Raw genomic sequence first — 12,594 nt, 5'->3', positions numbered from 1 at the left:
TTTGAATAACGAATTCTGGTTTTTATACCTTCTTCTTGGCCTGTAATAACTCCTGGTAGGCACTGGAACGGATGAAACGGCTGTAAGAATCACTCTTCATCAATTTGTAGATGTGTTCCTGTTGAATAAAATGTCCAAAGAAAGAAGTAAGAAAGTGTCAGACCCGCTAAAACTATGATATGAATAGAAATGAGGAAATGCATTATTCAACTGATCGCCTCCCCCAGACTGCTGTGAATCATAAATGGCCTTAAGGAAATAGTTGCAAGATGAAGTTCTTAGATTACTTTAACACTTCAGAGGAAATCAGGCTTTTGTCCATATTAATCTGACAAACAGCATCACAAGTATTAGTTGTGGCTCAGATATGATGCATATGTGTCATTTGCTACTGATTAAAACTCACCTGTGCATCCTCAAAGGCGTACCGTCCAGGGTCTTTGACATTTTGAGTGGTTTTGGCATAACTCTTGGAGTCCACATTGATGGCACTGGGGGCCCCAGGGGCCAGAAACTCCTGCCAGATTTCCTGAACCCGAGTGGGAACTTCTCTGATGGGACGCTTCTTTACTTCCTGGACTGCTAGCCAGAACCTGTACATCAAAGTTTATAGTATAATGATTGCTCATTGATTGCTTTTGAATCAAAATACACCTATGTTGTAGTTATTTGTAATCTAAGCATTAATAAATATAAATTAATAAGAAAGAAAAGATGAAAAAAACGATTAATAGTACCATTCATGGACTGTGTTCACAAACTGATAATTCTGTTTAATTCATTTAAATTCAAGTTGAAGTACAATGATATTTGAAATGTGTGTATTCTGAATTAAAAAAAGAAATATAAGAAATATCCATAACATAAACGCTCACATTTTCACACACAGAAGAGACAAAAAAGAAAGATAAAATACATAGAAGTGAATTATTTAAATTGTATTTATTTATGACAGTTTAGTTTAGTAATGGCTTTCAGAAAATAAGCTGTTCTTCAGTCCGGATGATCACTTTTTATTGTTCTACAGCATCTTACAGATGGTAGCAGGGAGAAAAGGTGGAGGCAGGTGTTGGTGACATCCTGCAGGAAGGGTGGATGCTCTGCGGAGGAGTCAGCCCGTTTGGTTTTAGGGTTGTTTGTAATACTCTTTGGATACTTGTCAGCTCTGCCTCTGTACAGCTGACATACCGAGCTGGTAGCAGTATGTCAATGTGCAGCAGTGATGAAAGAGAACTAGCAGCTCTGCAGACTCGCCATGCTTATTCAGTATCTTTAAGAAAAAGAGCTAGTATTGAGCTTTTCACGAGGGCAGTGGAGATGATGGTGCATGTGAGGTCTTCTTTGATGTATGTAGCGAGGAAATTGAAATTGGACACTCTACCTCCTATCCTCTGATGGTAAAAGGAGTCTCTTGAAGTTAATAAATAGTTATTAAGTGTATTTTATATTGAATGTGACGTTACTGTCTGTGCACCAACCAGTCCATTTATTTCCTCTCTGTATTGGGTTCCTTCACTTTTTTCAGTCCCGTGTATACAATGAATACAGTAAGGGAGTTAGGACATAACCATGAGAGACACCGATTCTAAGAGTCAGGGGAGATGAGAGGTATGTGCCAAGTCTGTCTGCGGGAGGTTAGGGAGAAATACCTTGATCCAAACTCAGAGTGTTATGCAGGTCCAGATCAAGCAGCCTGGTGACCAGCCTGCCGCTGCTGAATGCAGAGCTGTAGTCAAGCAGCAGGGGCATAAGGTCTGATCTCTGCCAGGCCTTCAAATTAACTAGGAAGAGCCTAAGGTCAACTAAACTGATGACATGCTACTCTTTTTCTTTTTTTTCAATAATGAAATCAACGTCAAAAACTAAAAGCAGTGTATAAAAAGCTGAGTGTATCCTTGGTGACTCTACAGGAATTAAGAGGATAAGTAGTAGCAGTCATTTGATTAGCAGCCAAGTGCTGTTAATCAAATGCACTTAATTAATTCATCATCAGCAAATGTGAGCAGCTCATTAATGGCAGAGGTTTTGGCAGTTTGCTGATCCGGAGCATTCACATAACATTAATATAATGATTAGGAGGACACACATTAGCAATGATCTTAGAGTTGCAAATATTGCTGCCCCTCAATCTGGAGAGGGTGATGAGGTAATCTGTAGAAACATTCAAATTAGCTGTCACGCTTCCAAAAAGTGGGTTTCCAAGCAAGTTCTCCCTAAGATGAGACCATGCAATGCTCAGAGAAACTGTAAATAAAGCAAGAGCAATGTCCCAAACTCTGCAGGTTGCAAAAGCCCAAAGCCTCTTGTCTCTGAAAAATCACATTGTTCAGGTTTGCAAAGTTAAGTCTGAATAAACATCAAGACCTTGCGAAACCATACATGTAAGACCATGTGTCCAACTCATGAATCCTGGTTCATGCAACAGGACAATGGCCCCATGCATAGAAGCAAAAGGTCCGGACCATAGCCTGCTGTTGTGGAAGAATAAGAGCAGTAGCTGAAGACATGCACAGAACCAGTGTTGTTGAGAAAAAGGGCCAAAAGTGTTCCAAAACTTCACACAAAGTATATTAAGTTACCCTGCAATTAATTCCAATAAAGGAGATCAAAACCTCTGAAGCCAATAATGATCAAGATTCTGGATGAGAGCATCTGCAATATTAATTCTAGCGTTTAGAAAATCTTGCTCCATTGGGCTCTTATTATCAGAAAACAGAGATGCAAATGACTAGAAAGTTAGAAGTAATCTTTCGTATCACAGTAAATGAAGATGAGCCAATTTCTCTTCTTATTTAGGGACACTTCTGCAGGCACAGCTTATAAAATCTGAATGATGAACATTTCACATCATTATGGGTTAAAGTAGCGATAAATGAAAGCAATTTTCTTGATTCATATGTCAATTTTGAGTATAGAGGAGTTTAAATCATGCTGAACTGTTGGAGATTTTATTTTAAATAAACCGAACCATTATCAGCCTTGGCCGGAACTTCAGGCTTGTGCCATCAGGGGGAGCAGGGGAGCCATCCTACACAGCAATTACTTTACTCATTCTTATTTGTCTTGCATGCAACATTTGTAGTCTGCAGTTTTAATGTTACCATGAGTATACAGATTGAAATAATATTCCTGTCTACCCACAGCCACAGCTGTGTACTTTTTCCAAAACTGACATCCACCAGTTATTCCATCTTGATGAATGCTGCCATTAATATGAATACTTAATACAACTCAAGGTAAGGTCCCATTTTCGGGAGGAAGCAAAGAACAACCCAATATTATCCAATTAAAATTTTTCATGAGAATATTTCCTCATAGACATACCAGGTATTTAAAAAAAACATCTATTCAAGACAGAGATTATTGGTCATGAGAGAACGACAGAGATTCACAACATGGGCATGTACGGCGTGATTGCTGAAAAGTAAAGCGTGAATTAAATTAAATGGTTTCTGTTGGTTTGTAGGCCCGTTAATCTCACTGAGGTGATAAATACATGTTCCCCTCGTTACACTGTGTGAACCACTGATAGCTCAATGGCTTTCTTGACACACAACAAGATTAAAAACACTACATTTTACACTACATTTTAATACCACTTTCACCACTGTTTTAATTACACTAATAACTTACATTTATATAAAATTATACAGTATATACCTTTTTTATGATACTGTAAATTCTTAATTGGCATTATAGAGTCTTAAAAAACTCCTATGTTTTACATTTCAGTCAGCTTAAAACTGCAGTGAGAGACTAATTATGCAAGTGAATGTCATTCATATTCCTGTTTATACTATAGGCATAAACGCAAATACAAAGCCTTTAAGGCAAAGTACAAAATTGTAATGAATGAATCTAGACATGGGGAGTATAAAGTGTAATTGATCAGGTACCTCAGATTCTCAGAGCTGAACTCAGACTCAAGGAACTTGAGGAATTGCTCTCTCCCCACAGGATCTTTGAGAACCTCATCGATGCCAAAAGCCCACCTCTTTACCCTCTGCTGGCCCGGCTCCTTACTGGATAAGGATACACACACAGATATAATGCAATGTTCACAGAGCAAGTATGCATCCCACAAACACAACCAGCCTTAAAAATGTATCATCTGCTCCAGGTATCACTGTACCTGGCTTCAAGCTCCCAGAGAGTAGTGTCATCTGAGATCCAAGGGTTGGATGGGTCTGGAGGCGTGAGGAAGGGGTCGTATTCAACATACTGCTCCGTGTAAGCCAGTAAACTGTATTTGAGGACAAATAACAGAAAGGACATTTCAAATCTATATTTATATTATAATTAATACCCTCAATTATTGCTCATTACTTAAGTTTAAGTGCAGTTATTATGGAAAATAAATGTACTTTTGACCTGACAGAAGGATAAGAGACCCTATTGTGACAACAAATATTTCAAACTTGAATGAAAGGTAGAGGTGTGGATCCCAGTTTGGACACAAGGCTAGTTATTTCCGCATACTGTACACCTTCCCATTCAGCACTGAATTGACAAATTGACACATCAAATGTCAAGCGTCATCAATGCTGAAGATAACTGAAGGCATCGTCTGGATCCTGACGCTACTACGGGTCATCAGAGTTCTTAATTCCATGTTATGTAGGGGTGTTGACCAGCTCACCAAACAGATCAATGGCTTAACTCAATAGACACACCAAGAACATTACTCACCTCTCTGCCACTTTGGACATTTTCAGTCGATGCCTGTCTAATTGTAATTGCCAAAAGGTGATCTGAAATAATAGCATGGGACAATTAGCTGCTATTAGTCACCGTAAATTCCCAAGTATTGGTTTTGCAAATATATCCAAATAACAACAGCATTATTGTATCTTATCATTTGACTTTATGTGCACAGATGTTAGTGCTGGGCGGTATACCGGTTCATACCGAATACCAGTGTTTATTTTTCTTATGATATGAATTTTTCATATACCGTAATACCGGTGAGTATGTACAGTAGCGTACACAACGTTGGGAACGCCGCGCGGCAGAACGTAGCGCCGCTGGACACTGTTTGTGAGGGGACTGTTTAGCAGTAGTGATGCACCGATTGTTCGGTAACCGAAATTATTCGGTAACCGAAATTGTTCAGCCGAAAATGGCAAAAAAACACTTTCGATGTTCGGTGGAATAAGTGGGAAAAGAACCGAACAATTAATAACGGCATTGTAATATAAGGAAATAGACTGGCCGCTCCCGTAACTGTTGCGCACCACAAACATAAATCGTTGGCCAACCAAAAAGTAACCACGTAAGAATTTTACCTAACATTCACCAGGAGGTGGAACCAAAACAACATAATGCTGGGAAATTAAAAAATGTTCAGTTTTTTATGTTCAATAAATATTTTCTACCTTGTAATTTTGTAAAAGATTTTTTTCTTTGAAAAGCATGCCTAAATCAAATTTATTTGATTTATGCATCCTCCTCATGACAGTAAAATAGGTCATTCTAAGCCAATTTACTGCAGCAATTCCTTTCCAAATCATTAGAAAATGTGGTTAACACCCAGTTGTGCATGAAAAAAAAAAATACCGTGATATACCGTGAAACCAATATAATTTTTTTAAATACCGTGATATACATTTTTGGTCATACCGCCCAGCCGTAACAAAGTTTTCTCATAGTTTTCATTAAAAAAGGGATGAATATTGTAATGCAGCAATTCAAATTAGAGACTTAGCGCTGTTACTAATATTACTATCATTGACCTAGAGGACCATCTGAATATCTAACCTGTTCCTGCAGTTCTTCTTCTGTAGGCTGCTTGGCCTCTGGAGCGGGGGTATGGGTTGGGCTGTGGGTGCGGATGTCATTCTGCAGCCCATACACAGACTTAGATGATCAAAAAAATGAGAAAGAAGACATAAGAATGTCACAGATATGTCACTACGAGTAGCCTCACAATGGCAGGCAAAAAACAGGAAACGAGCTGCTGTTCCGAACACAGCTGGACCGACTGAGAGGTGGGCTCTACCTTTCTGGTTTTGTGGGGATTTTTCATTCTGGAGGACTTCTTTATGTCAACTTCTGTCGTATTCACACATCCAGGCTGTGAAACGAGGGAAGAGAAAAAGCAGGAAAAGATTAGAAAATATCTTGCATCCCTCCCGTGGGGGTCTCGTCTGCCAGGTTGAGGATCACTGCTCTAGAGTGACGCCCCAAGGAGCTGAGGAGCAATTTTTTTCCACAACAATATGAGTTTCAGTTATTAAAAAACCAATATGCTTATCTGGAGTGTGAATTATCCAAGACAATGTGTCAGATGCCGGCTAATTAAACGCGGTACGTGCCAGTTCTTGCAAAACAAGTAAACCAGCGGGAAATCAGGCTCCCAGCGTACAGATACTGACTGAGCCACCGGTCTAATGCAGGTATCCTCCAGGACAACAGAGCTAAGTAGCTCGATAGCGTCACCGTGAAATTTGAATTAATATTGATTATGTTGCTCCAAGGATGCATAAATTGGACTTGTTATTTTCCAATTAACCGTTGAGCACTTGCTTTGGGAGAAGCACAGCGGAGAAGACCCTTTAACCTCAGGTTGGGAAAGCAAATGCTAATGCTAAGCAAGTGTGTGGGAACAAGGTAAAGAGCAGTGCTGAAGCTGATGTGTTGTGACAGTTATTGATGTGGCATTTCAAGTGCACGGAAAATGCAAACACACGACAGCGGAGTTGTGGTGTGTTTGCCACTTTACACCTTTGAAATGCTACAGGTAGCACGTGTAGCTCATATATGAGTTGTATAATCCGTAAAGTGCTTGGAACCGCATGACATTTAAAAAGCATAATTTCATTGTCACACAGTGATTGACCACTTGTAATTATTCTTTTGATCCAAAATGTAGAGCAGATTGTGGTCGGTGTTGAATCATTTTCTTTTACATTATTTTCTGGAACAGTTAAGGCCATGCTGATGATATCAGCAATGACATCAGTATCAAAGGATCAACTAAATGAATGTGATAAAAACCAGCAGCAGTGATTAATGACAGCTAAATTAATGATTTCACTCACCACTGGTCTGTGCACATCCCAGAATGCTCTTTCCTGACTGTCGAGAATTTTCCTCTCAATTTTGTCTCTTTTCTTGTCCACTCTTGGGGGAAAAAAAAGAAAGAAGCGCTCAGAAAGGTTCTGACAGACTTTGAGCCAACACCCATTTACTTCATTACGTGTTTAACGTGCAGGTCAGCTGGGGATATGTGTGCTCGAAGGTACAAGAAGGCTGCTAGATATATCATAATGACGGTGTAAGTGGACTCACTCATAGCTTAATGCATGTGCGGTTCTTAAAGAAACCTACTTTGCTTGTGCTTCTGCTTGCATAAAAATGAATTCCCATTTCCTGGCGAAAGCTCTCTGTAGCCTTGCTAAGCTCTCCTGTAAGTAATACAAAGAACAAACAGGGAAAGAAAGACTTTTGAGGGATCTGGGCTGTGTTTTCTGCACATGCAGTGTCCAGTGCATGATAACATCTTTAATCATCGCTGCTTCAAGAAAAGGAGAAACCCTGACAATAGCAAAGCAACTGTTTCATTTGATGGCTTTCTTTTATTTATTACTGAAATAAATTATGCACTGACACATAGTATGAGCTTTTATTTTTAATGTCAATAACAATAAAAGGGTCGCAGAAGGCCTTGAGAGGCGTGCTAACACAAGAACGGGGCAGATATGTGAAGTGAGGACACTGACAGACCTCTTTCACTTACCGCCTCATAATCTGCAAGCTCCAGACGTGCTTTATTTTGCATTGTTCTTTTGCAGAGGTAAACAGCTGAGAGAGGCAGACAGAAAGACTGTTAAAAGGGGGAAGGGAATCTCGGTTTTGCTTTAACAGCCTTAAGTGGCCCTGCTTTTATTCATTTAATCCTCTCAACTGCACATTTAAACTGGCCTGCAAATGGCTAAAGGTCGTTTACTGTACACAGAAAGGATGCATCTGTTTCTGAATGTGATCAAGTGTTTGAGCCTGACTCTTCATGTCTTCCTGTGTTGTAATTATACCTCCATATCTTTGTTAACTGATAACAATATTGGAGCTTTATTAGTCCATTAGACTGTTTTCATTAAAAGGCATCATTCACGTTGAGTCAGTTGCTGCATCCTAAATACGCTCTAACTTCCCCTAACACTCACAGGATTATTCCCACAGTGAGCATTAGCCCCATCCCTCTACCGCAACAAATGAAAGACCTGCTAGGTTGGCTATTCACCAAAGCATTTTTGGCATTATGAAAGCTTTATCTCCACTCTGCTTGGCTGTAACAATGAAAAGCTCATCCCTATATCACCATTAAAATGCTTAGCCAACTGTTCACAACAGGTGCACGCATGCAGATACATCCCTGCTTTCCTTCACGGTTATCAGACTGCATCAGTCAGAGTGTAACTGGGGCGGGGAGAATCGACTGAAGCTGGAAAGCATCATATATGAATATCTGAAATGTAATGAAACTGAAGAAAACAGCCTGCACGATCATTGGTTCTTATTGAGGACCAAATATGAGCAAAGCTGAAAGTGATTCAAGTTTTTCTGTCTACCATCCTGGCACTGGGCTTGCATCAGTTGTGTTTCATATATTTTAACCCTGACATTAACATATCTATTTTCCAAGCACATGTTATGAGCAAGAGATCAACACAGCATGCTGAGCATCGCCTCTTCAATATGCTGAGTCTGAATCTGCAGAACAAAGGAGCTGCCTCACCATAGTCTGTATTTTCAGGTTCCCAGCAGTTTGATGGCCAAAAGTATGGAGTCTAAAAGGAAAATAGGGGATTAAGAACCAAAATTAAGTGGCACCTTACAGTCATTGAAGCATAGAATAAATCATGTGATCCTTTAAATGAAAGCCATTCAGTTGTAGTACAGCATCCGTCACAAAAACACACTTTGTTGTGTAACGGGTTTGGCATGATGTCTAAAGGACATAAGATCATGTCAGGAAGAGCTTAAAGAAGACACCAACATGTATCTTGACCCTTCTTAGGGTAACATTGTATGAACCGGCTTCAGATGATAACTGATCCCACGTACAAAGCAAAATAAAACTGTGTACCAACACAGACAACCCCAGGCAACAATTTACTCTGGTTAGTTATGTACAGCACAGTCTGGGGAATTTACAGACTTTTTTTTATTACTACACCTGTCAGTCCTTATATTGGCATCCAGAATTATGTGCTTTTCCCCTTCTTTGTTGAAGCAGTGAAGCAGTAGGATTTTTTAAATACAGCAACTCTTGATTTATTGACTTTTTTTCCATAACATGAAGGGAGCACTGAAGGAGCTCTTTACTTAATCACAATACAGCAGATTAAATGTAAGCTTAAAAATGCATGAATCAAATGCTACTTATTCCCCAACAAATCTGCAGCAGAAAAGATTTTGATGTCACATTACTGTAGACCCTTGTCCATGCATAAGGAAAATCTCTGCTAAGGGCTATGTGATGGCATTGCGCTGTTTGACAAAATAACATGTGAGCAGCATGCACTTTAAATGTATAACTTGTTGTATTCGACAACAAGTTAAAACCCCAGATTAAAGCAAGTATTCCTACCTGAAACCTATAGAAAGTGCCATCGTCTTTGAGCGTGAGGACATGGTCAGAGATGGGGAAGAAGTAACCATGTGCAGCCATCAGTGTTCCCAGGTGAAGCGCCTCCACTTGAAGAAAACATAGACAAAAAAAAGTCAGTTCACATCTTAGGGTACGTGTTTTCATCTGTTTCTCCTGGTACAGTATATTGGGCGTTTTTGTTTTTTTCCCCACCAGCTAATTAATTTTAATCACCATTCATTCAGACATTGAAATTAATTGGGACCTGAATGAGCAGCTGCTGCCGTACATGGTTGTGACGCTGCTTTGACAGATGGATATGCAGGTCTCCATTCCAACCACACAGCCCAGCAGGGGGTCTCACTGATTAGCCCACCTTCATTAGGAGAGGTGGAGCTCATCAGTCAAATCACCTGGTGTTTTGCTTCGCCGGAGTGAGGACCTGCTTCCCTGTGGCATCGCACAGCGCATGACTGAATGTTCCTGATTTCAAACTATCAGATAATGAAAATGTGTCATCATCATCCACTGCGTGTCTCATCTGCTTCAGTTATTCCCTGCTGTTCAAAACCTGTATGTTCCTCGTGATGTCGACATCTATCGCTCATGTTTCCTTTAATGTGTTGACAGCGCTCTGGTAATGCTGACACATTTTGTTCATTAGGAGCGGTGCAGGAAATGGCTTAATTGCATACTGTTCCATGCAGCAGCGCGCCTGTCTGTATCTGCCAAATAAACCATCTTGACAGACAACAAAGCAGGGAAAAATGTGGAGATTAAAAACGCTCCACATTGTCTAGAAAGACACAGTTAACATAAGCCTTCTTCATTTGTGCATAAAACATTTCTCCCTCTCTGACGCACATCCATACACAACAAGTGCATGTGTGTAAGAGATAAATATAGATTGGCTTTTCCTTTACCGCTGAGACGACTCTTACAGCTTTGAGAGGTCAGGGTGTTGTGTGTATGGATGTGTGTGTTTTGTGCACGCACACACATATCCGCGACTGGGCTTCACTTATTAATAAATGATGGCTCATACGTTATTTAATTCTGTTTACACAATAACACCCGCCTTCCTAGTCAGCCACGGTGCTACATCTGTGAGCAATACTATCTCTTACACATAGAGAGTGTGCTTGTTATATATTCTTGTGTGAGATTAAAGCTTAACTTTGTACGTTTCTTAACATTTAAAAGAAAAGAAATTCTCACACATAGATTTATTCAATCCCTCTACTTATATAAATGTTTTTTTTTTTTTTAAGTTGAGCAACAAGTGCTTCTTTAGTGTTCAGAGCAAATAATCAGTGTGTTGCATGACTAATGGGGATTTCTTAAGATGCTGTGTTTCTGGCAGGTATCTGTAAAGTTTAGTTACGTGTCATAACGGATCTCGTGAATTCCTTTACATTTCACAAGCTTTATAGCGGACTTGACCTTGGACTGGAATTAGTCAAGCTGTCAAGGAAAGGCCGCCCTCACAATCCTGGGGGGAACAGGAACCTTTGATTTTTATCATTTTACCAGCTATGTGCCAAAAAACCAGCACCTTGGAGCCCTGCCAAGTAAAGAGTGGGCGTTTCCCTCAAGCTCAGCTTTACGACAAGAGAAAAAAAGATTCTGTGTTTGTAGCTATGGCTAAAACTTTAGAGAAAATGTTTAGAGACATTTCTGTGAGCTAATTGAATGAAGAAATGAGTGATAATTGAATTAAAGACCACAGGGATTTACAAATATGATGATATTCATTTAAACTGAGCTGTGTACATGGATTCTTTTAGGTATTTATGCAGTGAAAAAAAAAACAGAAAAAAACGCTTTATCCCCAATCATCTTTCTTATAACCTTATCTGCTTTTACATAATATACCCAGCCAAATTAATCGTATCCCACTTTGCCACCTTCACATGAAGTGGCTCTGTTTTAAAGTCTCTCAGTGTTTACCACTGCAGGGTGGCTCACACTCTGCTTAGGGTCTTTGCTGCAAACAGAACTCAGCTTTATGAGAAACAGTGTTTCAATAATAAAATATATATTCTTTTAACACATCCAGTTGGATGGAATGGATAAGGTAGTTTTATTGTACTTTTTTTTCATTTTTATTTTTGTGTGTTGGCCTGCAGCTACAAAATTCATCAAAATTCTATCTCTTGGGCAAACTTAAATGTCAGAGACTGTTTCTTTTTTTTATCCTCAGGATAAACAAACAAAAATTAAAGCTGCAAGCAGCGATGAACGGGCCCTCGCACCCTTGTGCATGTTCAGGCGTGCTGCAGTGGAAGCGCTTGTATGACTTGCATGTAGATGTTTTCAGGCCTGGACATTTAGCGGATGAAACCACCCACGACTCTCTATGTCAAACCATTCAAAAGTTATGGCAGAAAGTAGGAACTATCAAATATGGACCAATCAGATGAAGGGGGGGGGTGCGCTTTGTAGCATCTAGCGTCGCCACGGTAATGCTTTTGACTGAGAAAAGTAATGCGAGTCGTCGCAGGATGGAGACGCACATTGTGATGTATAACACACCTGGGTGCACGTTACGGTTCGGGCCGTATTAATGGCAGAAGAAGTGGCATAAATTGCGCCAAAATTACACGATTAATTCAAAATGGCTGACTTCCTGTTCGGTTTCGGCCATGGCGCCAAGAGACTTTTCTTTAAGTTGCGACATGATACAGGTGTATACCGATTTTCGTGCATGTACGTCAAACCGTATTGTGAGGCTTGAGGCACAAAGTTTTCTAGGGGGCGCTGTGGAGCCATTTTGCCACGCCCATTAATGCAAAACATTAAATATAAAATTTTTCGTCAGGCCTGGCTTGCGTGGTGACTTTTAGGGCACATTTAGGGGGCAAAAAGGCCCTCCTTTCGTCGGAAGAAAAACGAGGATAAAAAAACGAGAAAAAAAAGAAATTCTTACAGATACAATAGAACCTTCGCACTGTAAGTGCTCGGGCCCTAAAAATGCAGACACATCAGGCAGTGGATATCGA

General features: G+C 39.9%; 1 protein-coding gene across 2 annotated transcripts in view; it reads right to left on the bottom strand.

The window, feature by feature from the left end:
- Window positions 1-12,594, bottom strand: part of rgs7a (regulator of G protein signaling 7a) — a 58,367-nt gene that overhangs the window by 3,067 nt on the left and 42,706 nt on the right. For both annotated transcript variants that reach the window (XM_061744631.1, XM_061744632.1), the window contains exons 5-16: window positions 9,593-9,699; window positions 8,738-8,789; window positions 7,739-7,803; window positions 7,330-7,406; window positions 7,041-7,122; window positions 5,999-6,073; window positions 5,758-5,856; window positions 4,690-4,751; window positions 4,133-4,243; window positions 3,897-4,022; window positions 407-593; window positions 29-118 (exon numbers count right to left, since the gene is read on the bottom strand). In XM_061744631.1, the coding sequence (XP_061600615.1) occupies window positions 29-118; window positions 407-593; window positions 3,897-4,022; window positions 4,133-4,243; window positions 4,690-4,751; window positions 5,758-5,856; window positions 5,999-6,073; window positions 7,041-7,122; window positions 7,330-7,406; window positions 7,739-7,803; window positions 8,738-8,789; window positions 9,593-9,699 (1,133 nt within the window). The remainder of the gene's footprint in view (window positions 1-28; window positions 119-406; window positions 594-3,896; window positions 4,023-4,132; window positions 4,244-4,689; window positions 4,752-5,757; window positions 5,857-5,998; window positions 6,074-7,040; window positions 7,123-7,329; window positions 7,407-7,738; window positions 7,804-8,737; window positions 8,790-9,592; window positions 9,700-12,594) is intronic.

The sequence above is a fragment of the Cololabis saira genome, chromosome 17 (assembly GCF_033807715.1).
Source record: "Cololabis saira isolate AMF1-May2022 chromosome 17, fColSai1.1, whole genome shotgun sequence".
Taxonomy (NCBI): domain Eukaryota; kingdom Metazoa; phylum Chordata; class Actinopteri; order Beloniformes; family Belonidae; genus Cololabis; species Cololabis saira.
The sequence above is the reverse complement of the archived record's forward strand: the minus strand, read 5'-3'. Positions and strand labels throughout refer to the sequence as shown.